We start from the raw sequence: 27,752 nt of genomic DNA, 5'->3' as shown, positions 1-27,752 counted from the left end.
CAGCATCGTCCTGGATATTGGATACTTGGTGATAAGACAAATGGAACACTTTCAAACTTTTGGTACATAAACTCTGGGATGGTCTGTGATGGAAACAACAGATATAATATTATATAATATAATATAATCTCTAGTTTAGTCACATAGTATCACAGCTAGATCAGCTGCACCCTCTTTTAAGGAGTGCCAGGAGATAAGGGAATCACATGGCCACAGAGACGTTTTAGAATGTAAAGTGAATCCTATTTTCATGTGAGTCACACACAGAGTCACCTCGTGTCCTATAGTGATTTGCGCTACTTTACGCTTTTTAGTCACTTACCTCGGTTGCCATTTCTTTTCTTATTTTGTTTTGTTGCAGAAACCAGCTGCTCACGTCTGGAATAAGGTCACAAAGGCACCGAGACAGGTAATAATACCAAGTCAGCAAAGTGGGCACCAGTAGGTAGATAAATGCAAGAGCTTAAGAGGTTGTGGTTGTCCCAACCAGGAGCCTGTGTTAGCTGCAGTCCTCGCCGTACATTGACATCTTTTGGCAGGTCAGGAAAGCCTTCCAGATCCCTGTGCCTGAGCATCGAGCTGCTGGTCCTATATGTAGCCCTGAAGCTGCTGTGGTGACTCCTCCCCAGAGACAGGTATCTCCTGTAACCCAGCCCGAATCCTCACCTGGTGGAAAGAAAATACACCGAAAATAGGTCACTGCTTCACGGGATCTCCTTGAGTCTGCTGGTCCCATGTGGAGGGATATATATATATATATATATATATATATATATATATATATATATATATATATAAAAAATAAACTCAACATGTGTGTATGTACTGTATGTACATATGTACGTATATAGATAGATAAAAAAAAAAAAAAATATATATATATATATATATATATATATATTTATATACATACATACATACATACACACACACACATATATGTACACTGCTCAAAAAAATAAAGGGAACACTTAAAAAACACAATGTAACTCCAAGTCACTGACACTTCTGTGAAATCACACTGTCCACTCAGGAAGAACACTGATTGACAATCAATTTCACATGCTGTTGTGCAAATGGAACAGACAACAGGTGGAAATTATAGGCAATTAGCAAGACACCCCCCCAATAAAGGAGTGGTTCTGCAGGTAGTGACCACAGACCACTTCTCAGTTCCTATGCTTCCAGGCTGATGTTTTGGTCACTTTTGAATGCTGGCGGTGCTTTCACTCTAGTGGTAGCATGAGACGGAGTCTACAACCTACACAAGTGGCTCAGGTAGTGCAGCTCATCCATATGGTACAGCAATGCGAGCTGTGGCAAGAAGGTTTGCTGTGTCTGTCAGCGTAGTGTCCAGAGCATGGAGGCGCTACCAGGAGACAGGCCAGTACATCAGGAGATGTGGAGGAGGCCGTAGGAGGGCAACAACCCAGCAGCAGGACCGCTACCTCCGCCTTTGTGTAAGGAGGAGCAGGAGGAGCACTGCCAGAGCCCTGCAAAATGACCTCCAGAAGGCCACAAATGTGCATTTGTCCACCCAAATAGTCAGAAACAGACTCCATGAGGGTGGTATGAGGGCCCGACGTCCACAGGTGGGGGTTGTGCTTACAGTCAAACACCATGCAGGACGTTTGGCATTTGCCAGAGAACACCAAGATTAGCAAATTCACCACTGGCGCCCTGTGCTTTTCACAGATGAAAGCAGGTTCACATGTGACAGATGTGACAGAGTCTGGAGACACCGTGGAGAACGTTCTGCTGCCTGCAACATCCTCCAGCATGACCGGTTTGGTGGTGGGTCAGTAATGGTGTAGGGTGGCATTTCTTTGAGGGGCCGCACAGCCCTCCATGTGCTTGCCAGAGGTAGCCTTGCTGCCATTAGGTACCGAGATAAGATCCTCAGACCCCTTGTGAGACCATATGTTGGTGCAGTTGGCCCTGGGTTCCTCCTAATGCAAGACAATCCTAGACCTCATGTGACTGGAGTGTGTCAGCAGTTCCTGCAAGAGGAAGGCATTGATGCTATGGACTGGCCCGCCCATTCCCAAATTCTGAATCCGATTGAGCACATCTGGGACATCATGTCTCGCTCCATCCACCACAGACTGTCCAGGAGTTGGTGGATGCTTTAGTCCAGGTCTGGGCGGACATCCCTCAGGAGACAATCCGCCACCTCATCAGGATCATGCCCAGGCAGTGCAGGGAGGTCCTACGGGCACGTGGAGGTCACACACACTACTGAGCCTCATTGTGACTTGTTTTAAGGACATTACATAAAGTTGGATCAGCCTGTAGTGCGGTTTTCCGCTTTGATTTTGAGTGTGACTCCATATCCAGACCTCCATGGGTTGATACATTTGATTTCCATTGATCATTTTTGTGTGATTTTGTTGCCAGCGCATTCAACTATGTAAAGACGAAAGTATTTCATACGATTAGTTCATTCATTCAGATCTAGGATGTGTTATCTTAGTGTTTCCTTTACTTTTTTGAGCAGTGTATATTCATATATACATAAATATATTTATACACAAACATTCAAGAGAGTAGAAACTGGCACCGCTAAGCGTGTGCAGATGATTCTAATCAATACGATCAGTTGGTAGCCTTCAGAGTACCATCGGTATGATAGTGCTCAACGCTATGTATAGTTCATCCGCAATAACATATACGCACACTACCAGTACATCTACATACTCTCCATAAGTCAGGTCAGCAGCAGCATAACACTATTGGGGGTGATTTATCAAAACCTGTCCAGAGGAAAAGTTGCCCATAGCAACCAATCAGATCTCTACTTTCATTTTTCAGAGGCCTTTTCAAAAATGAAAGAAGCGATCTGATTGGTTGCTATGGGCAACTGGGCAACTTTTCCTCTGGACAGATTGTGATAAATCTCCCCCAATGTCCTCCCCTCCTGAGCTGACAGCCTGAGAGCTCGGTGTCTTCTACTAAAGTGCTGAAATGCCAGATAAATATTTTAGGCCCCTATCACACTGCCGTTGCGACCCGTTAAGAACAACCGTTAAAGTCTCTCTCTTTTTTTTTTGGTGACTTTAACGGCCTTTCTCGTTACGAGGAGCAACAAACAACAACAGGTCCCAACAGCTCCCATTTACTATTATGGGGGCCCAGGGGCACCATTGTTTTTTTGACAAGAATAGTGGGTCCCCCGCTATTTCCCGGGTTCCCCCGTTGTCCGTCACACTGCCGTGTGCTAACAGCAGATTGAAAGAAGCCTTACATTTTTTTTTCTTTCTCAAAATACAAAAAAATGTTGTTTAAAAAAAAAAAAAAGAAACTATGCAGTCAACACTGACAATATATGAGAATATCTAACCGTCTGTATGTTTGGAGCCAGACAAAGGATCAATGCTGTTGGCTGTCCGAGCATGCTGGGTGTTGTAGTTCTGCAACATCTGGAGGGCACAGTTTGGAGACCACTAGTGTAGAATATGGGCACTGGTTGTTATCTCAAATGATGAAATGTTTCAGAACCACCATCAATGACAAACATGAAATGAAAAGTATAACAAAAAGTCACCTTAAAAGGGTCGGTCAGGTGACGGACGTCATTCAGTAATACTGTGAAGTGTGGCCCGGGCTGAAGCCTTGTTCATGTATGTAAAGCATCAAGTCCTAAATATGAGACTATACGACAACGCTAAGGATAAGATTACATTACACTCAGAGCGGCCACAGGCAGGGGGCGCTGTACTCCCAGCAGAAAGGAGAAGGCAGGAGCTCAGCCAGACAATTATATAACTTTATAACACATAAGGTTTCGTATTATCACCATCCTTATTCTTTTAGACCAAGATACTTTGTGGTAAGTAATACTTGGGCAGGTCCTCTGTGAAAACTACATGAGCCCCTACACTCTTATATGAGATAGATAGAAAGATAGATAGATAGATAGATATGAGATAGATAGATAGATATGAGATAGATCAATAGATAGATAGATAGATATGAGATGGATAGATAGATATGAGATAGATCGATAGATAGATATGAGATAGATAGATAGATAGATATGAGATAGATATGAGATGGATAGATAGATATCAGATAGATAGATAGATAGATAGATATGAGATAGATAGATGTGAGATAGATGATAGATAGGATATAGATAGATAGATAGATAGATATGAGATAGTGGGTATTTTACTTACCGTAATTCTACTTTCCTCGAGTCCCCGAAGGCAGCACAACTGGGTAATACTGGTCATTTGACCACACACTAGGACCGCCCACCTAGACTCAATAAATTAATTAATTAATTAACACTGGGCCAAATTGCCCATAAAACACCCTCACCAACAGATCCACACTGTGTAATAAAATAGACCGATTGATGCAAAACAACATTTATTGGGTGGGTATGTGTGCTGCCTTCGGGGACTCGAGGAAAGTAGAATTACGGTAAGTAAAATACCCACTTTCCTCATCGTCCTCTCCGGCAGCACAACTGGGATATAACATAGAACACAAAGGGGGGGAATCAATACTTTTTAACTGCGGACAAAACCCCGGTGCTGAAGGCTGGGCCCTTGGTCTGGATATCGAGGCGATAGTGCCTGGCGAAAGTTGATGACGAGGACCAAGAAGCCGCGTTACAGATGTCCAACAGTGATACCTGCTCTCTCTCTGCCCACGAAGTGGAGGTAGACCGAGTCGAGTGTGCTCTCAAAGGATTTGGAGGATCTTTACCTTCTTTAGCATAGGCTTCCAGGATAGTGCAACGAATCCATCGTGCCAAAGTATCTTTGGAGGCTTTTAAACCTTTCCTGACACCTGCAGTTAGGATGAACAGATTTTCCTCTCTCCTGAAGTCCTCAACACGGGAGAGATAGCAGATAAGAGCACGCTTGACATCCAGGGTATGGAATTTACATTCCTCCTTAGAGCTAGGATTGGGACAAAATACTGGGAGAAAAGATTCCTTATTAACATTTGCCGCAGATGGTACCTTAGGAATGAAAGACGGCATCGTGCGGAGGCGAACACCATCTGGCAGAATTTTTAAATATGGTTCTCTAGATGAAAGAGCCTGCATTTCTCCAAGTCTTTTTGCGGAGGTAACTGCAATGAGAAATAACACCTTCATAGAAAGCCATTTTAGATCAATAAGCTCTAGAGGTTCAAAGGGTGGCTCCGTTAATGCGTTCAAAACTAAGGATAAGTCCCAAAAAGCCACCGCAGGCCGTACCAGTGGATCTAGTCTTCTAAGAGCCTTGAAGAATCTAGATATAAGAGGTTGATTGTTAAATCTACCATCAGTCATAGCATTGATTGCAGTAAGATGGACTTTAAGAGTGTTTGGCTTGAGTCCTTTATCAAATCCTGCTTGCAAAAACTGTAGTACCGAGGACAATGACAATTGCAGGTCTTCCATCGTCAGCCAAGATTGAAATTTCTTCCACAATCTGGAATATATAAAATTTGTAGAAGACTTTCTAGATGCAAGCAAGGTGTTCACTACTTTATCTGAAAGACCCAGAAGCCTTAATCTCTCCCCTTCAGATACCAGGCCGTCAACTGAAGGCGCTCCGGACGCGGATGCAAGAACCCTTTCTGTCGGAGCAGATCCGGAACAGGTGGTAACTTGAAGAACTTGCCTCCTGACAGATGTAAGACAACCGGAAACCAGGCCCTCCTGGGCCAGAAAGGTGTCACTAGAATTACAGATGGTGACTCTGCCAAAATCTTGCTCAATACTTTGGGAATTATGGGAAGTGGAGGGAAGAGGTACAGAAACTTCCCGATCCATGGTAAAGAGAACGCGTCCAACACATCCGGACGGTCGAGTCTTCTGAGAGAACCGAACTTGAGTAATCTCCGATTCTCCCTGGTGGCCATCAGATCCATTTCTGGGACTCCCCATAATTCCGTTATCATGTTGAAGTATTTTGTGCTTAGGGACCATTCTCCTGCCTGAAGAGTCTGTCGGCTCAAAAGATCTGCCTGAAGATTCGTCTCCCCCTTGATATGAATGGCTCTTAGACCCAGAACCACAGGCTCCGCCCAACTCATGATCTCTGCACAGAGTTTCTGGAGGGAGCGACAACGAGTTCCGCCTTCCTTGTTGATATAGAAAGCTGCGGTAGCGTTGTCTGTCCGCACTAAGACATATTTTTTTAAGACAGATGACTCGTAATGGCGCAGGGCAAGCTGAATGGCTTTTAGCTCCCTGAAATTTGATGATTTCTTCGAGACAGTTGGGATCCAGAGACCTTGAGTCCATGACTGTCCTAAATGGGCACCCCAACCCACAGCCGAGGCATCCGTTGTAATCACTACCTGGTCGCTTGGAACGAAACTCTTTCCTTTCTGTAAATGTAGTTTGTTTGTCCACCACAAAAGGTTGGTCCTGACTTTGAAGGAAACATTCATGGAAGCATCCAGGTGAAGAAAACGCTGGTTGGCTAGAAGAATTTCCTGCTGCAGTGGTCGAAAGTGCGCCTTCGCCCACGGAACCGCTTCTATGGTCGCCGTAAGGAGACCAAGGATGCTCATCGCCCTTCTGATGGTCAGTCTCGGAAAGTGATACAGACTCAGTATCATTCTTTTTATCAAATTGATCTTGGCAGATGGCAGGAAAATCTTCATCGCTTGCAGATCTATCATCAACCCCAGAAATTGAATCCGCGATGTTGGAAGAAGTTCCGATTTCTGGTAGTTTATAATGAATCCTACTTTTTGTAATAACTGAATGCAGGCTGATAGATGATCCTTCAATAGCTCTGGGGTGTTGGCAACAACCAGACAGTCGTCCAGATATGGTACGATTCTCATTCCTTGGAGCCGGAGGGCTGCTACAAGGACCACCACAATTTTTGTAAATACCCTAGGAGCAGGAGACAACCCGAAGGGTAGAGCACGAAACTGGTAATGCAAAATTTTTCCCCTTTCCGAGGAAATCGCTACTCTGAGGTACCTTCTGTGCTCTTCTTTGATAGGGATGTGTAGGTAAGCATCTTTCAAGTCCAGTGATGCCATGACTTCCCCTTGCTGGACGATCCCATAAATGGACCTGATGTTGTCCATTCGAAATTTGGTTTTTAGAAGATGTTTGTTTAAAAAACGAAGGTCCACAATTAAGCGCCACTTTCCGTCGGGTTTGGGCACAGGAAAGACACGTGAATACACTCCTAGGAACTCTTCTTCTGATGGAACTGGTTCGAGTGCATTTTTTGCAACAAATTCTGACAGAAGAGTTAAGACCCGCTGGTCTTTGTCCAGATTGAGCAAATATCTGTCCCTGGGCAGGTGGCAAAACTCCAGAGCATAACCGGATCGGATTATGTTCAAAACCCACCGGTCGGAAGTAATTTCTTCCCAGTTTTCCAAGAAATGGGAAAGCCTTGCACCTACCGGAACCATACCTCTGGCGTCAGAACTCCGGTTTAGGCAGATGGGGACCTGGAGGCTTTTTTCTTCCCTTATCTTGAGATTTGAACTGGAACCTTTTATCCGGTCTTTCCTGAAAACTCCGCCTGCGGAAACCTCCTCTGCCCCTTTGGTTACGGTTCCCTCTGAAGGGTCTGCGAAAGGAATGCGGCAGGACCAGACCACCATCCCTTCTCTTATCCTTAAGGACTTTATCCAGATGTTTCCCAAATAGTCTACCTGGCTGGAAGGGGAAGGTACAAAAGTGAGATTTAGATGAAGAGTCTCCCGACCAGGATTTTAACCAGATAGCTCTGCGGACGCAGTTTGCTACTGCCATAGACTTGGCTGCTATCTTCAGTACATCTAAAGAAAAGTCACATAAGAAATCAGTAGCAGAATTGATAGAGGAAATTAGAGTTTTTGCATGATGATTTGGCATTTTTCTCTTTAACTTGCGAGAGAGCTGGCTGGACCACAATCTCATAGCCCTGGATACGGGGACTGAAGACAAAGTTGCTTTATTTAAAGACACCATATTAATATGTAACCTCTTTAGCAAAGTGTCAGCTTTCTTATCCATGGTATCTTTTAACAGGATGGAATCATCAGCTGGAAAAAATGCTTTTTTGGAGATTCCTGCCACCGCCGGATCTACTCTAGCAGGTTCCTCCCACCGTTTAGATACTGAAGGGTCTAACCTGTATAGACGTCTGAATCTGGATCTCCCATTCTTTATTCATGATACTTTCAAGTATCTTATGACCTGATAGATGTTTAGACCTTTTCTTAGGAAAATAAAAGAGTCTTTCTCTCCCTTTAATATTATGCTTATCTTTTCCTGTCTCCACACATTTCTTCACTTTATTTATCAACTTGTTAGTTTTTTCAGAGTTAAACAAGTAATAGTCATCAGATACATCGGACTCCGAACCGGAACTAGAAGAGGAGGATGAGGAAAATTTCTTTTTATAATGCTTCCTCTTTTTCCTATAAGAGCTATCAGAAGAAGAAGACAAAACTTTGACCGACTTCTTTACACGCTTCACTCTCTTGGAACACACCGGCCCAGAATCAGATGAAGAACTAGAATGTGATCTAGTTCTCTTAGGCTTCGCACTGCTGTCAGAAGTAATAGGTACAGACATGCGTTCACGCATCCATGAAAAGAAGTCTCTAGCCTCATCCTCAAAGCCTTCCTTCTCAATAGGAGCACAATCATCACAGATATTGGAAGAGGATAAGGCCCCGAGCGGGTGAAGACAGCTTATACAGCGCTTAACTTTACTGGAACCTAGAGACCTCTGCTCCATATTCTTAGAGCAGAGCTCACAGTCATCAAATGGGAAGGCATCAGGAAGGGGTTCATTGCAGAACATACAGCATCTATGTTTAGACTTTGACTTCTTCTTCCTGCCAGATTCCGACATCTGCAATACAGGAAGAAGAAACCAGCAACCAGAATGCTAGCAACAGCAGCATAACCCAGGAAACACCACCATAAAAACTTAAATACCTTATTAGACCAAGAGCCCGGCTGCCCAGCAAGAGGGTGAGCACACCAGACTCCCGGTCTAATATAGAACTAACTGCCGGCACCCCGCTGAGAAGGACGCCAATGACGTCACCAGCGCGCGCCCAGCTGCTGCCTACAGAAGCAACAACTGGAGGCCGCGCGCCCAAGACGCCGGAACACACAGGAGGAGGCGCCGACGTCACAAGCGCGCCTCCAGTATACAGAAGCGCAGCTGGAGGCCGCGCGCACAGCCCGGAAAAGGTAGAGAAGAAAACTCACCGCCACAGCATCTGCCGGAGGACCCAGGTACAATCACGGGACATGTAGACAGGATAGGCTGACAGGATTCTTCACCGCCACATAAGCCTATAATCAGAGTCCGGACATCTCCGCTTCGGAGCCCAGGCCCCGCACTGGTCCGCTCCATCCAAGTCAGGCTACTTCACTGACTGAGCCCTGCCACCTACTCCTGTCCAGGAGCAACTCCGGGACCCCGCACCGGCACATAGGGTGGCAGGGAAGGCCAGGACCCCGCACTGGCAGCATACTCACGTACAAAGATGCAGCCCAGACCCCGCAGGACTGATAGATGGGCGAACAGCGTGTGGCCCTCATCAAAGAGGACCAAAAAAAACACAGTGTGGATCTGTTGGTGAGGGTGTTTTATGGGCAATTTGGCCCAGTGTTAATTAATTAATTAATTTATTGAGTCTAGGTGGGCGGTCCTAGTGTGTGGTCAAATGACCAGTATTACCCAGTTGTGCTGCCGGAGGGGACGATGAGGAAAGATAGATATGAGATAGATAGATATGAGATAGATAGATATGAGATAGATAGATATGAGATAGATAGATATGAGATAGATAGATATGAGATAGATCGATAGATAGATATGAGATGGATAGATAGATATGAGATAGATAGATATAGATAGATAGATATGAGATAGATAGATGTGAGATAGATAGATATGAGATAGATAGATGTGAGATAGATGATAGATAGATAGATAGATAGGATATAGATAGATAGATAGATATGAGATAGATAGATATGAGATAGATAGATATGAGATAGATATAGATAGGAAATAGATAGAGATAAATAAGAGATAGATAGTGATAAATAAGAGATAGATGATAGATATGAGATACAGTAGATAGATAGATAGATACACAGAAAGAAAAAGATAGCAGCACTCCAATTAGAATACAATGCGGCTGGGTGCAAGTCAGAGCGGAATTCCTCGGTTACAGGTTTCCAAATAGTAGACACAAATACAAGAGATCACTGCAGCACTCCAATATAGTGGAAAAGGTGGATAGTGTTTATTCCATTAACCAGCACATGACAACGTTTCAGCTGCAACAATGCAGCCTTTCTCAAGCAAAGTACAAAGTGCAAATGGTACAATTTATATGGTTAAGGAAGTAATTTCATTGAATGACGGAGTAATTTGCATACAGATAGTAACAGAGTTAAAATAGGTTATACAGTGATCACATAGTGCATAAGGGTCAATCTGACCATGATCATTACATGAGGCAAGTGCAATTACATAAAAAGTGCAGATGCAGACATAATACATTAGTGTACAGTGCATTACACACAAAATACCTTACAGGGGTGGAGAGAGGGCGGGCTCTGCATGCGGTAGTAAACATAGACTATCGGCGGTGGTGGCATGGTGAATAGACTCCACGTTTCTGCCGGAAGTAGCTGGGATGCCCCACGGCATCTGCCCCCTTGGGCCATAACATCTGCCCTACATCTACCCTGCACCTCACACCCCGACACCACAGATAGATAGATAGATAGATAGATAGATAGCACAGAAAAGAAAACTATACCAGCTCACTCAAACATATCGTCCGGAGCACGGATGTGAGTGCTGGACGGCACACCGGTGCGAATGGAAGAAGAAGGAATCCAGCTCACAGATGCTTCAAATCACGGCTTTATTTCAAGCCAGCACACACGGACAGATAGACAATGACGCGTTTCAAGCGCAGGTGCGTTCTTAGTCATATACTGATTGCACAGATACACAGGTTTATATAGGGAGAACAATTCTTCCAGGTCACACCTTGGGGGCCGGAGAAGTCATTAACCCCTTACAGATGTATATTTCACAACAAAACTTCCAGATTTATTCATATCTTTTAAAATGTTGTGACAATAGACATACAAAATGTAGAAAATGTATATAAAACAACACAGGGTTGGCAGACGGCACAAATCCGGTGGTCTAAACTCTGACAGATTAAAAATGCAGGATCACATCTTGGCGTCTGTTCAGACCAGACGGAACTCGCATGGCTAAAATTAAGATCCAAAATATTTCTCTGTCCAGCAGCTTCTACCTGTGGGTGGACTGAATCTCTCGATTTCAGAAACGACTAAAGAGGAAAAAGAACCATTATGAACTTCAGAACAATGTTTTGATATGGCAGAAAGTCTGACGCTTTGGTATCCTCACCTTCAGTGGGGTTGTAGTGCAGCCCATGTACTGCACTCTGCATGTGGTGCATGAAACCAAGAAAAACTACATAAGTGCTGTTACAATTAATATACTGTTTAATAATCTACGATTTATTAGTTACATAAGATTCAAATGTTTTGGTAACATGCATCACACTCCAGCATGTGCAAGGATTATGTCCACACTGGATTGATCCTTTATATGTAAGCCACGATGAAATGGTAGGACGGGAGGTCTGAAATAGGCACAAACTGTCCAATAGTCGGCGCCTTCTTGGTAACACATCTGTATCCAGACTTGGTGACACCTGAGAAGAGCGGATCAGAAAGTATCGTGGGCATGTACTTGTGTACAATTTTACAAATGGAAGAAAATTCAAGAGCTTTATCATTGCTTTTAGAAAAAAAATTTTGTCTATGTTTTGGCGCAGTTCAGGCACAAGCAGCATATTTAGCGACTTTTATGCGCCTTTTGATATAGACAGTTTCACTCTTTTTGCCTACCCACAGAACTTTTTCTTTTTGACCATGCAGTGGTCACGTATTTATCATTTGTGAGTTTTGTCAAAAGTCGCTATTTTGTGTGCAGGTACTTTTTTAGGCGCAAAGCTACATCACCTACCAGTAGGCGTGAGAATCACTTCTACCTTCCGCAATTCAACCTTTAACCTCTTCTGGACGACAGCGTCCCTCTCCCCGTCTATGACATGCGACCAGGAGCTGAGCGCGGGTCATAGCTGGGTGGTCCTGGTGGCTATCTGCCACCCAGACCGATCTCTAATGCCAGCGATCACGGTGATACCCGGCTTTAACCCCTTAGACACCGCAATCAAATTTGATTGTAGCGTCTAAAATGCAAGTAAAAATGTCCCGGCAGCTCTGTGAAAGTAAAAACCCCTAACCTGCCAAATTCAGGACCCGGGAAAGTGTCTACTTCCCTCCCTCACAAGCGTCTAGATAAAGTGTATGTGGTAGAGCTTTTCCCACCACAGCAGAGCTGCGCAAAATTCATCATCCTGCTGCACCTTCTTGATAAATAAGATGCACGCTAGTCAAACCCACCACCCAAATAAACGAGGGAAAATAGTTCTACCATAGACATTCTTTGATGAATCTGGGCCTGTATGTAGTGAAAAATACTACTGGAGATACATCTGATGTCACCGCTTGTATCTTACCCAGTGCCAACAAACTGGAACGATTCTTGCTCATGGCGAATCTGTGTCTGTGGGGCAATTTCTGCGCGCCTGTATGATCTCACCCACCGGCAGGTTCTTAATAACATACGGTGGGGGACACGAGCAGGCACACAGAATTGCATTGACTGCAGTACTTTTCCGATAAGTGGTGGATACCCCATTCCCTTCCTGAACATTCCCTATCAAGGTGACATCTAAAAAAAAGCAACAGAGAGTTCATGATGTGCGACAGTAAAAATAGTGTTGGAGAACTGTCAAATTCTGGTGAGGATGCTACACAAGAACCCCAAATAAATATGAAAATACAATGTGTGTGCAGCTCACAAACCACAATCCGAGGATATATTTGGTTATATGCCGAAACCCAATGGCCGAGAATCAAATATAAAAAAAGAAATGTATAACCAATCCTCAAGGATTTTTACCCCCAAAAGGTGCATAATGATATTCAAATAAAATAGGTTTGCTTTAGTTAACAATTTTATTAAATATATAAAATCAATGTAATAAATTGCACTATTTAGTACTCTGGCACAGATATAATAAAAGGGGGTGAAAAAAAAACACTGGGCCCTAGTGGTAATGATCACCTATAAAAACAACAAAAAATATGTATATATAAAAAAAATATATATATATTTTATATATATATATATATATATATATATATATATATATATATATATATATAATGTTCCGTAATCTGGCAACTTTATATGTAAGTATATTTTGCTGAATAGTTTCGGTCTATAAGAGTTATTAAAAGTCTTTCATGTTTTATCTATATCTTTGTGCTAGCAGTGTGCTGCTGTATTCTCCTGTTGCTATGAGATAGATAGATAGATATGAGATAGATAGATATGAGAAAGATAGATAGATATGAGAAAGATAGATAGATATGAGATAGATAGATATGAGATAGATAGATATGAGATAGATATGAGATAGATAGATAGATATGAGATAGATAGATAGATATGAGATAGATAGATAGATATGAGATAGATAGATAGATATGAGATAGATAGATATGAGATAGATAGATAGATAGATATGAGATAGATAGATAGATATGAGATAGATAGATATGAGATAGATAGATAGATATGAGATAGATAGATATGAGATAAATAGATAGATAGAGATAGATATAAGATAGACAGATATGAGATAGATAGATATGAGATAGATATGAGATAGATAGATAGATAGATAGATATGAGATAGATAGATAGATATGAGATAGATAGATATGAGATAGATAGATATGAGAAAGATAGATAGATAGATATGAGATAGATAGATAGATATGAGATAGATAGATATGAGAAAGATAGATAGATATGAGATAGATAGATAGAGATAGATATGAGATAGATAGATATAAGATAGATAGATATGAGATAGACAGATAGATATGAGATAGATAGATAGATATGAGATTAATAGATAGATAGATATGAGATAGATAGATATGAGATAGATATGAGATAGATAGATAGATAGATATAAGATAGATAGATTGATAGATATAAGATAGATAGATATATATGAGATAGATAGATATATATGAGATAGATAGATAGATAGATAGATAGATATGAGATAGATGGATAGATAGATAGATAGATATGAGATAAATAGATAGATAGATAGATAGAAATAGATATGAGATAGATAGATAGATAGAGATAGATAGATAGATAGATTTGGCCTGCAACCAGTCCTGGTGTCTAGTGAGTAGGGGCCCTATTGGGGGAGAGAGAGATAGATAAATAGATATGAGAAAGACAGATGATAGATAAATAAATAAATAGATAAATATTAAAGTGTTTCCCAAATAGGGTGCCTCCAGCTGTTGCTAAACTACAACTCCCAGCATGCCCACACAGCCAAAGACATGCTGGGAGTTGTAGTTATGCAACAGCTGAGGGCACCCTGGTTGAGAAACAATGAGCTGGAGGTAAATAGTCACAATCTCATTGTTTTTCAACCAAGGTGCCTCCAGCTGTTGCATGAGATATTGCCTATTTATCTCCTACTAATCCCCAATACCCACCCCCTCTCCAGTAAGTAACTCACCATGATTGACAGATGCTTCCTTAGGCATGGGAAGTCTTCCAATTACCAGAGGCCACCGGGTGTCAGGGTCTTGGAGAAGGAAAAACAAATCACGTGATCCTGCTCCACCAATAGTGTGAGGGGAGGGGCGGGGCGTCCTCTCTGCTCTTGTCGGCCCCTGCGCTGATATTACAGGTACCTCATGCTACAGGTTTTAAGAAATGATGTCTCTGGTAGCAGCGCCTCCTCTGTCCACCCCTGGAAGCTTTATACAGCAGTCTCCTGCCTCTGTACTGGGGCTGCTGAGGGGGGTTCACCTTGGGGCCCGGGCCCCTTACTGGAGTACTGGCTGTAATGGCGGCCCTGGGTATAAGTAGAGAGCTATTCACAAATGTTCGCTCAGTAGTGAAAAGGGGACAATGGAAAGTTAAATATATATATATATATATATATATATATATATATATATATATATATATATCCGCAATAAGAGGAAGACCACCACAGTTGGCAGCGGTTCAGGAAGGTAGGTAGTCTGCCAGCCCCTAGTGCTATAACCTTATAAGAGTAGGTAAGATTCATTTTATTAATCAAGGATTCCCTGGTCGGGATTGACGTTGTTTTCCAGTTTCTTACCAAAAGTATTTTAGCTAAGATACATATTATACAAAATAATGGATAATTCCTAAGTCTGTAAACAGTAAGACTGACTGAGGTTACCATGGAGATGTCTGCAATTACATCTGTTCATAGTAATTTGTAGGAAGTCCAGAAGGGTCACAGGGCAGGACCATAAGACCTGATATAGGTTGCCTTTGGCACCACATCCTAGCCAGCATAAGTGGGAGACCCCGGGATCAGTGGCGTCGCTAGGGGGGGGGCCAGAGGGGGCCATGGCCCCCCCTAGATCAGGCCGTGGCCCCCCTTGTGCACCCCCAATTTAAAATAAATAAGGCTGTCCCGATCAGTGGCGCATCCAGGCGGGGGAGCAACGGGGCAATTGCAGGCTGCCTGTCAGTGCTGAGGATGCTTCGGTCTCAGCATCATTCAGTCTCCAGCATTCATATTTATGGGGGCACATGGGGGGCCAGTGACAAAAGTGGGGGGGGGCAATTTTAAAACGTGTGTGTGTGTATGTATGTATATATATATATATATATATATATATATATATATATATATATAATAAATAAATAAATACATATACAGTGATCCCTCAACTTACAATGGCCTCAGCATACAATAGTTTCAACATATAATGGTCTTTTCTGGACTATTGTAACTTGAAACCAGACTCAACATACAATGCTATGGAATCTGCGAAACATGTCAATGGCTGGAAGAACCGACCAATCAAAATGGATATTTCACTGGTAAAACCCCTGTATTCCTAAAGTGCATGCACTGACTGGTGTCTGGTAGCGCCCCCTACAGTACAGGGAGGTATTACATGTTCTGCACTACTCTTTACCTGTATTACTGAAGTGCATGCACTGACTGGTGTCTGGTAGCGCCCCCTACAGTACAGGGAGGTATTACATGTTCTGTACTCTTTACCTGTACCAGGGTTAGCTGCTCTTTTGGACACCAGGTGAGGGCGGCTCTATTTTACTATTTTTAGGACATTGTGTTTTCTGTACAGGACCCTGAAGAAGCTTCTGTCCCCTACATAGACCAGTGTTTCCCAAAGAGGGTTCCTCCAGCTGTTGCAAAACTACAACTCCCAGCATGCCCGGACAGCCTTCGGCTGTCCGGGCATGCTGGTAGTTGTAGTTTTGCAACAGCTGGAGGCACCCTCTTTGGGAAACACTGAAATAGACAGTGATTTACAGCTCCCAGCAGATCTTTCTTACTTATATGTATTAGTTATCCACATATTTTTCTTTAATCCTCACTTTTTCCTATTTTTGGATGACATTTTGGGGCTTCAGAACCAATTATCAGGTTTCCATAGAGTTCTGGTCTCAACATACAATGGTCTCAACATACAATGGTCGTCCTGGAACCAATTAATATTGTAACTTGAGGGAGCACTGTATATGTATATATATATATATATATATATATATATATATATATATATATATATATATATATATACACACACACACACTGTGCAGAACATGTTTAATTAAAAAAATGTAATTTAAAATCTTCATACATTCTTGTTGCGCAATGATTTTTTTTTGCCATTTTTGCTGTAGATTTTGGGGTAAAATGACTGATGTCACTACAAAGTTGATGGATTTTTAGGTGTAAAATTGAAAGGGCGAGGAAAGAAAAAAAGTGCAAAAACAGACAAATGCTATGTCCTTAAGGCATTAAAGCTTTTGGACACTACCATCAACTTTGATAGCGGCATCTAAAGTGTTAATGTCGGACATCAGCCTGATTGGTGATATCTGGCATTAGCCGAGGGTTCTAGCTAATGATTTATACAACACAGTGGGAGCAGGCACCGCGTGTACACATACGCCTTGTGTCCTTAGGGCTCATTTACACGGACGGATCCTCAGCATATTTTACGCTGCGGATCCCCCGACAATGGACCCTACAGTGCTGCCTCCATCTGTGCCTGCTCATAACGGCAATCCTCCGCTACGAGCAGACACACTTTGATGTGTATACTCGCACACATCGCAGCTGCTCTCGGCCTAGTTCAGAGAGCAGGAGGAGCGGCCATGATGTGCGCGAGTATACACATCAAAGTGTGTCTGCTCGTAGCGGAGGATTGCCGTTAGGGGCAGGTACAGATGGAGGCAGCACTGTAGGGTCCATTGTCGGTGGATCTGCAGCGTAAAATACACTGTGGATTCACCCCTGAATGAGCCCTTAGGGTACGTTCAGACGTACAGGATCTGCTGTATATTTTCTGCATCTGATTTTGCTACCTATTGAAGCTAATGGGTTGCAAAATCAGCTGCACAAAATATGCAGCAGATCCTGTACATGTGAATGTACCCTTAAGGGGTTAATGATAAACTAGCAGTGTGTTCATATGTTGTCCTTCCAGAGGGGTCACTTTCCCTCCACCAACAGGTCACATTACCGGAACAATTAATGGAAAAATCGTGCCAAAAATTGCATGGTTTTACCGCGATTTACAAAAAATTGTTCTGATAATGTGACCTGTTGACACTGAAGGAGGGAAAGTGACCCCACTGGAATGCTACTATACACATGACCCAGCCCCAGGATATACTGCTGATCAGGGGGGGGAGAGGGAGGACACGGGACATCACTCACCTCACATGAAGCTGCTCTGTGTTCCGGAGGTCTGTCAGCTTTCGGCCCCCGTCCTCTCCTGTGCTGGGGGCGGAGCCATCATCAGGTACCTTCATCCCTGCTCTGCCTGTCTCTGCTAATGATACACAGACCAGGAGCAGCGCAGGGATATCCCCAGCAGCTGCAGCGGGCTCTTTACCCAGCCGGTCAGTCCGCCCCTGGCCCCGATACTAGTATCGGGGCCAGGGGCGGATCCAGAGTCTAGTCTCGGGAGGGGCACTATTAGAGAATTTCGTTTTGGTGGACAGAAGATAAGGTGTTTCTTAAAGAACTTACAATATTATTAAATGTATCCAGTATAATAATCAAATACACCAATTACCACAGAATGGGAAAGCGCTAAAGAAGTTTTTACCATTTAAAACTACAGCTTCCAGTATGACCTAAGCAGTGGTGAGGAGATGCTGGGAGTTGTTGTTTCACCCATCATTACTGCAAAACTTACAAGTGACTACAGCTCTGATGGGACAGTCAGGACAATACACAATGATATCAGTGACTATAGGTGACGTCTTCTCTATAGTCTTTCCTTATCTAATTCAGATGGTACATACCGCCAGGTCCAGCTAAATATTCTCGCTGCATAACTTGACGCCCAGACGGCTCCTCACTATGTCAGCAGATTCTGATCCTCTATATGAAAACAAGTTTTATTATAATACTGCCAAACACCATATCCTTTGAATATAATTCTGACACACTGTACCCTCCGAATATACTACAACTCACTTTACCCTTTGAATATAATACTGCCACACACTGTACCCAATGAATAATACTGCCACACATTGTACCCACTGAATAATACAGCAACACATTGTACCCACTGAATGTAATACTGACACACACTGTACCCACTGAATATAATACTGACACACATTGTACCCACTGAATATAATACTGCCACACACTGTACCCACTGAATATAATACTGCCACACATTGTACCCACTGAATACTGCCACACATTGTACCCACTGAATATAATACTGCTACACATTGTACCCTCTGAATATAATACTGGCACACACTGTACCCTCTGAATATAATACTGCCACACATTGTACCTGTCACGATGCCGGCTGGCAGGAGGTGGATCCTCTGTGCCAGAGAGGGATAGCGAGGACCGTGCTAGTGGACCGGTTCTAAGACACTACAGGTTTTCACCAGAGCCCGCCGCAAAGCGGGATGGTCTTGCTGCGGCGGTAGTGACCAGGTCGTATCCACTAGCAACGGCTCACCTCTCTGGCTGCTGAAGATAGGCGAGGTACAAGGGAGTAGGCAGAAGCAAAGTCGGACGTAGCAGAAGGTCGGGGGCAGGCGGCAAGGTTCGTAGTCAGGGGAGATAGCAAAGTTCTGGTACACAGGGTATAAACACACAAAAACGCTTTCACTAGGCTCTAGGGCAACAAGATCCGGCAAGGAAGTGCAAGGGAGGAGACTAGATATAGCCAGGAAACAGATGGGAACCAATTAAGCTAATTGGGCCAGGCACCAATCATTGGTGCACTGGCCCTTTAAGTCTCAGGGAGCTGGCGCGCGCGCGCCCTAGAGAGCGGAGCCGCGCGCGCCAGCACATGACCGCAGGAGACGGGAACGGGTAAGTGACCTGGGATGCGATTCGCGAGCGGGCGCGTCCCGCTGTGCGAATCGCATCCCCAACGGCCATGACAGGGCAGCGCTCCCGGTCAGCGCTGACCGGGGAGCTGCAGGGAGAAAGGCGCCGTGAGCGCTCCGGGGAGGAGCGGGGACCCGGAGCGCTAGGCGTAACAGTACCCTCTGAATATAATACTGGCACACACTGTACCCAATGAATATAATACTGTCACACATTGTACCCACTGAATATAATACTGCCCACACACTGTACCCAATGAATATAATACTGCCACACATTGTACCCACTGAATATAATACTGCCACACATTGTACCCACTGAATAATACTGCTACACATTGTACCCACTGAATAATACTGCCACACACTGTACCCTCTGAATATAATACTGCCACACACTGTACCACTGAATATAATGCTGCCACACACTGTACCCCTGAATATAATACTACCACACACTTTACCTCTGAATATAATACTGCCACACACTGTACCCTCTGAATATAATACTGCCACACACTGTACCCACTGAATATAATACTACCACACACTGTACGCTCTAAATATCCCTCTGAATACAATACTGTGATGTATTGTGGCTAATGAAAACCGTACTACCCCAGAGATTCCTTATACTCTGTGCCCCTCATATATAGTAATGCCCCATCCTGTGCCCCCACATAACTATGACCTGTCCTGTTCCCCCTCATAATAATAATGCCCTCTGTCCTGTGCCCCTACCATATAATGCCCTCTATCCTGTGCCCCTATCATATAATTCCCCCCTGTGCTGTGCCCCTCACTTATAATTCCCCTGCAATGTCCCCCTCACATATAATGCCCCCTTCCTGTTCCCTCAGGGGGCATTTTAAGTAAGGGGCACATAACAGGGTGCATTATAAGTAAGGGGCACATAACAGGGTGCATTATAAGTAAGGGGCACATAACAGGGCATTATAAGTCGAAGTACATTATATGTTAGCGGCTCAAGACAGGGGGGCATTATAAGTGAGGGCCTGTAATGCCCCCCTGTCATGTGCCCCTCACATTGAATGCCCTCTGTTATGTGCCCCTCACTTATAATGCCCCACTGTCATGTGCCCCTCACATTGAATGCCCTCTGTTATGTGCCCCTCACTTATAATGCCCCCCTGTCATGTGCCCCTCACATTTAATGCCCCCCTGTCATGTGCCCCTCACATTTAATGCCCCCTGTCATGTGCCCCAGTGGCACCGACTTATTCAATTTTATTACTGACTGTGTGGGAAGAACAATTAATCTATTCCAACAACAACCCCTTTAAATCTCATATCAAACATTGGTCAAGGTATATTGATGATTGTTTGGGACGGCCCGAGAAAAGGTTTGACGAATTCGTCGCATATATTAACACCAACAATATAAATATAAAGTTTACATCAAATTTCTCCGATACCGAGTGGCAATTCCTGGATGTCACCTTACTTATCTCTCCCCAGTGTATTACAGTTAAAGGATACAGGAAAAGAACAGCCACCAATTCACTACTGCACTTTAATAGTTTTCACCCTGCTCATGTTTCAAAATCTTTACCATATAGTCAATTTCTCCGCCTCCGCCGCAATAATTCAGAATATTCTATTTTTGCACAACATGTGAATTGACTGAGAGACAGGGGGTATACTGAACAACTCATACAGGATGCGTTCTGTAGGGCAAGCTCTAAAAACAGGGATGAATTAATTTTCAAGCGAGGAAACGACAAAAAAGGTACAATGACCCGAGCCATTTTTTCGTTTGAATATAGCCCTATGGCCAATACCATCAGGCAGACAATAAGAAAAAATTGGCACATGGTACAAGCTGATACTGACCTACGAGCCCTTACAGTTGAAACCACCACTAATTTCGTTTCGCAGAACCCGCAACCTTAGGGATGAAATAATAAAAAATCGTATCCCCCAGACTTGATCTAATTGGATACAACAGAGTCTCTCGAAAGGGAATTTTAAATGTAAACACTGCTCTTTTTGTAAACAGTTTATTGATTCTGGCTCTATCCAATTAGGTTGTATAAACCGTACCGTATCTGACTTCATTACATGCCGCTCAGATTTTGTTGTGTATGCGGTGATCTGTCCGTGCCATTTATTTTATATTGGCAAAACTATCCGTCCTCTGTTCCATAGGTTTCGTGAACATCTAGCCTCGATCAGGACAGGAAAAGGTTCCCCCCGCCTCATCTCTCATATGAAAGAAATACATAATGGTAACAGTAATGCGCTAAGATTTATTGGGCTTCAGAGAATAATGTTCAGAGACGGCGGTCTGGACCGACATACGAGACTTTTGCAGGCAGAAGCAAAATGGATCATTCGTACCGGGGCAACTGGTGCTCTAGGTCTGAATGATAGGAACGATCTATCTTCTGTTCTCTGATTGTTTATTGAATTTCTATTTAGGCTGTTCTGGTAACAGTAATGCCTGCTTTATGTATCACTATGTGTCTTTGTAACAGTTTATCTGTATTGTGTTTTCTGTGTTTCTGTTTAATTATGAATGAACTTTTCACTGTCACTTTTTGATTGGCTAAGGGGAGGATATAGACGGGGCTCTGTCTACTCCCAGCATGCCTTGACAAAGTGTGATTGCACGCGAAACCAGCGCTCGTCGGCATCTTGGTCCAGCTCCTCGTTGACCCGCTATGCTGCAAAAAAGATGGCGTTTTAACTGCAAAGTATACCCAGTGCCGTGGCTTCATTTCTTCCTGTGAAATTGTGGACTCTGTCTTTTTCTACTGAGCACGGGTATGTGGGTTCAGCCTCTATATTATCAACACCGTTAACAGTAGACTTTCCCAAAGTCTCATAGAGTAAGATTTAGTAAAATGTGATGCATGAGTGAGAGTGCCATAGAACAATTTTAAAGGGGTATGCCAGCTAAAAAAAAACTTATATATATATATATATATATCTCAACTGGCTCCAGAAAATTAAACAGATTTGTAAATTACTTCCATTAAAAAATCTTAGTCCTTTCAGTACTTATGAGCTTTTGAAGTTAAATGGGCACTGTCACCAACTTTATTTTTTGATATGTAATAGTACTTATGTACTACAACATATCTCTAATATACTTTTATAAAAAAAATTTTCATTAAAAAGGTTTAATTTACATTTAAAAACCGGCCACTGAAAAAGGACTGATTTTGGAGTGGCAATCAGTCCTTTTTCAGTTAGGCTGCACTCGCTCCCTGCCTGTCAATCAGACAGGCGGGAGCGAGCGCATTGGCTCCCCGGCCACTGGCTGGGAGGCCACTCCTCCCGCACATCGCCGCCGCCGCCTCGTTGCCGCCGCTGTCCCTGCACGCCCACTGCTGGACTCTGCAGTAACTGCAAGTGTAATGAGGGAGCGGGGTATGCGGGGCGGGGGGGAAGGAGGGAACGGGCTAGTGCCGTAGCGGGGGGGGGGGGGGGGGGGGGAACGGGCTAGCAAAAAAAAAAATTGTTCTTTCCTGTCAAAATTCTCTCTGATGACACCTGTCTAGGGAAACGCCCAGTTTAGAAGCAAATCCCCATAACAAACCTCTTCTGAACTGGGCGTTTCCCGAGACAGGTGTCATCAGAAAGGATTTAGACAGAAAAGAACAACCTTAACTTCAGAAGCTCATAAGTACTGAAAGGATTAAGATTTTTTAATAGAAGTAATTTGTTTAACTTTCTGGAACCAGTTGATATATATATAAAAAAGTTTTTTCCTGGAATACCCCTTTAAGCCTTTGGGGGGTAGGGACAATTGTCGTAAGGCTATATTTTCAGCTTGAGGCGTAGTCGGTGTTAGGCTGGGTACACACTACGTTTTTCAAATACGGTTACCGTATACGGTTTTCCGCTAAAAAACGTATGGCAAAAACCGTATGCAACCTTATACAACCGTATGACTCCAAATTAAAACGTATCCATTTTTTCCCCGTACGGTTCTATCCGTTTGCATCAGTTTTTGCCAACGGTTTTGCTATTTTGTTGGAATTAGTTTTCCAGCAATTTAATAAAGTTACTATTGTTCTATTGAAATTCCAATCTGCGCATGTGTCAACTCCAAAAACGGATTAGAAGAACCGTGTGCAACCGTATTCTGAAATTCTGTGTACGGTTCTCATAGACAACAATGTTAAAAGAACCGCATACGGTTCACATACGGTTTTCCAACGGTTGAAAAATCCGCAAAACCGTATCCGAGGCAAAACAGATGCAACCGTACACAACATTTGGAATACAGTTTACAATGCATTCTCTATGCATACGGTTTCGGATACAGTCGTATACGTTTTTTTGCGGAAAACCGTATACAGTTACTGTATTTGAAAAACGTGGTGTGAACCCAGCCTTAGATTCTTTAAGAAATGCAGGATTTGTGATGGAGAGCGCAGACGATGCAGAGGATCCCGAAGAGGATGCGCCGGAGCCCCGAGGACAGGTAAGTGATCGTCAGCGGACCATACGGGGCACCATAAACGGCTATCCAGTGGCAGCTGAAGCAGTCTGCGCTGCGGGATAGCCGTTTATGCGATGGCCCCGACATACAAAAGCATCGTATGTTGATGCTCCCTTCAACATGCGATGGCATCTGAGAGGCCATCGTATGTTGAAATTATCGTATGTCGGGGCCATCGTAGGTCGAGGGGTCACTGTATTTTGTCCCCGCTGGCGCGGATGCGCACGCTCGTATATAAGCGTTCAAATCGGATATCACTGATGCGAATGCGCGAAAACGTGCGCTCGCGTCAGATAACCAGGCACGTGATTGGTCATGTGACAGCATTGATTGCCGACATACAAGCAACCCCTTGTGATACAATGGCGCCTGGGAATGCCGATATATATATATATGTGGACAGGCTGGGACGGTATGTTTTTCCACTCCCCCTCATTAATGCTTTTAATATGTTTTTAATTTGTACACCTGGAGCACTTTAATAATGCACCTTATACATGCGGAATGTAGATACTGTACTGTTGCACTATGTGATTGATTGTGTTGCACTGAGTATTTGTACACTGATGGATACTGGATAGTGCTGAGCGGCATAGGCCATATTCGAATTTGCGAATATTCTCGAATATATGGACGAATATTCGTCATATATTCGTGAATATTCGCATATTCTCGTTTTATTTTCGCATATGCGAAAATAACATATGCGAAAATTAGCATATACAAAATTAGCATAAGCAAAAATTCGTACACCAGTCTCACACAGTAGTATTAGAGCCTTCATTACACCACACAAGCTGGAAGCAGAGAGGGGTGATCACTGTGATGTGTACTGTGAAAAAAATAAAAAATAAATAAACGAATATTCGTAATTACGAATATATAGCGCTATATTCGCGAATTCGCGAATATGCAGTATTTGCAAATAAAATTCGTATTGCGAATATTCGAAAGCAACACTAATACTGAATATACACTTATGATGTTATGTGTTTTTTTATATACAAATTTTAATGTAATAGTTTTTTTTGGATTTCTGTAAATGTGATTGATTGTGCACCTGATAAAATGTAGCACTGTTGAGCACTAGATCATGCTTGAGAATGACGGCGTGAGGCTGTCGAAACGTCGCATCCACTGCTGACCAGGGGTCAATAAACACTTTTTGCTTGTTTTACTTCTGGAGTGCTGTCAGATTTTTCTTGGGATCTTAGATAGATAGATATAAATAGATAGGTATGATATAGATAAATATGAGATAAATGATTGATAGATAGATAGATAGATAGGAGATATGAGCTAGATAGATATGAGACTGATAAACAGATATGAGATAGATAAAGAGATAGATAGATATGAGATAGATAGATATGAGATAGATAGATATGAGATAGATAGATATGAGATAGATAGATATGAGATAGATAGATTTATAGATATGAGATAGATAGATAGATATGAGATAGATAGATATGAGCTAGATAGATATGAGACTGATAAACAGATATGAGATAGATAAATAGATAGATAGATAGATAGATAGATAGATAGATATGAGAGAGATAGATATGAGATAGATAGATATGAGATAGATAGATAGATAATAGTATACCTGAGATTTCTCCATTCTCACAGAACTTGCCAGCTGGACATACATCCCCAGTCACACTATCTGTCGGGTTTGCAGTCTCTGCTCTCCTGATGCACCAGTAACCCTGCAGACAGCGACCGGACGGTTCAGTTAGACCCTCCTCTGCACAGTAGTGACCAAAAGGACAGGATCGGCACTCTTCTGCAGAATAATACAGAACTGAGTAAATGATAATGTCTGAGTAAAGTGGTTTAGATAATGTTATATTCCTATATCTGTCAATGCATTTCTATACAGTGTAATAACAGTACAAACCTTCTGCGGACAGCTGCCCACTTGAGCTGTAGGTGCCACGTGGGCATCTCTGTTCTGTCCCAGACTGACTCCCTCGTGGGCAGACGTAACCAGCAGGACACGACTGGGGGAAGACAACTCCACCAACACCTGATGTGTCACAATAGTAGCCTGCAGGGCAGACTTTACAGCTGGATTCTCTCTCCAGGTCTTGATAAAATCCTTTATACATAAAAAAGAAAAAATGCACAAAAAAGTGAAACACACAGATCAGAATGTAATCCCTTTATCCATAATTAACAATCTAATAGGGATTCACCATTTATACAAGTGTGGTGTCCCTGTACCGTATCCTATACGTTACCTGTATAGAGGTCCCCATAGCCAGAGTCCCTAGGACGTCGGGGTCCCTCTTGTCTAGTCTTCCCCTTGTCACCTCTCACTTAGTCAGTAGATATATAGTAGTTCTATTTGATATTTAAATAGCTATAGGTATAGAAACTGTATATATTTGGTTATTTACCTGTACGGAGAGTAGCAGGACCTGCGGGTCAGGTGATCAGGTAGAAACTATGGTTTTGCTTAAGGACCTTTGGAGGTCCCGTAACGTGTTCACCCACCATGCCTTGTAACGGTGAGTGACAGCTGACACGGACCAATCCAAAACGGCCCTGCCCATATAAGGGAGCGGCGGCCATTACTCTCTCTTTTCTTCGTGGGCTGCTGATGAGGACGGATCCGCGCAGCTGTCATCAGCAGTAACCAGGCCTAAGCCTTGTGACAATGGTCATCTCTAAAAAACTGTGAGTTATGTCAATCCCTATTACCTCAGCAAGATCACCGGACCTAAATATTCCCCTAAATCCGGACAGATCTCAGCAAAAATCCTAAATCTGATAACTCTTTGGATAAGTCAATTGTCCGCAGCATCTGTCAATCACTGCCGTGCTATATAGAGACTGTATTACTAAGACTGTTGCTGTTAATTGGATGTACCGCAAGTAATTCAGTAAAGTTTATGCAAGTTCAAGTTCATCTCCATTGTGGACCTTCATTCATTTAAGCACGCACCTATCGTTCCTGGGAAGGGTGGCGATAGGCCGGAGATTTACCTCAGCGTATTAACCCTCACCCTGGCGTCACGAGTGACAGGGGTTAAATTAACCCCTTATATTCTGAAGCAACACCCCAACTATACTATACCCCCCAAGGGCTACCACACAAGGAAGAGGAACCGATGCTCCAGAGTGACAGGCGTAACCCTTCGGACAGTGTGACCCTGTGATGCCATCAAAGGGCGACGCAGAGGCGGCTCCTAATACACCGTAAAATCCTGCAGAGCAATTCCCTACAGAGTAAACTAGTCAGATTACTACAATACCAATTACTGCAACATTATATAGAGGGGATAATGCTTCAGGAACATATTCCAACCTGAGATACGTGATAAAGCTTCTCCGCTACAGAACTTCCCAGCAGGACAAGGCAAACAGGACTCCAGTGAAGACATCCCTGGGTATGGCTGGAAGGTGCCCGGAGGACAGGGCAGGGGGTATCGGCTCCCGAGAGGACAGAAGAAACCCGCAGGACACAGACCCCCGCTGCCACCATCTGCAGGGTTTGGAAGCTGAACATTCAATGTGCAGTAATATCCAGGTGAGCACTTTTCTGTAGGGGATGAGAGACCTAAAAGTATAAACCAGGGTGAGATACGTATAATAAGGAACGTGCCAGAAATCCTGATAATCCAGCATACAGCAGAAAGTGCTGGATTATCAGCAGATCACCCCCGTACTGTGTCTCTTGTTAATTTCCTTGCACTTTACATCAACCTATCTAC

General features: G+C 43.2%; 1 protein-coding gene across 6 annotated transcripts in view; it reads right to left on the bottom strand.

Annotated features, from left to right (window-relative positions):
* ATP12A (ATPase H+/K+ transporting non-gastric alpha2 subunit) overlaps positions 1-27,481 on the bottom strand; it is a 54,599-nt gene extending 27,118 nt beyond the window's left edge. Inside the window, exons 1-4 of one of the 6 annotated variants that reach the window (XM_056542471.1) lie at positions 27,347-27,481; positions 25,934-26,134; positions 25,640-25,819; positions 323-666 (exon numbers count right to left, since the gene is read on the bottom strand). In XM_056542471.1, coding sequence (XP_056398446.1) covers positions 323-334 — 12 coding nt within the window. In that variant the 5' untranslated portion in view covers positions 335-666; positions 25,640-25,819; positions 25,934-26,134; positions 27,347-27,481. Of the gene's footprint in view, positions 1-322; positions 667-2,697; positions 2,795-3,340; positions 3,404-3,544; positions 3,663-14,673; positions 14,822-15,372; positions 15,473-25,639; positions 25,820-25,933; positions 26,135-27,346 lie in introns of those variants that run through there. The other 5 variants (XM_056542476.1, XM_056542474.1, XM_056542473.1 and 2 more) reach the window with 5 other exon arrangements.
* Between the last annotated feature and the right edge of the window lie 271 nt (positions 27,482-27,752).

This window comes from Hyla sarda, chromosome 10, assembly GCF_029499605.1.
Source record: "Hyla sarda isolate aHylSar1 chromosome 10, aHylSar1.hap1, whole genome shotgun sequence".
Taxonomy (NCBI): domain Eukaryota; kingdom Metazoa; phylum Chordata; class Amphibia; order Anura; family Hylidae; genus Hyla; species Hyla sarda.
The sequence above is the reverse complement of the archived record's forward strand: the minus strand, read 5'-3'. Positions and strand labels throughout refer to the sequence as shown.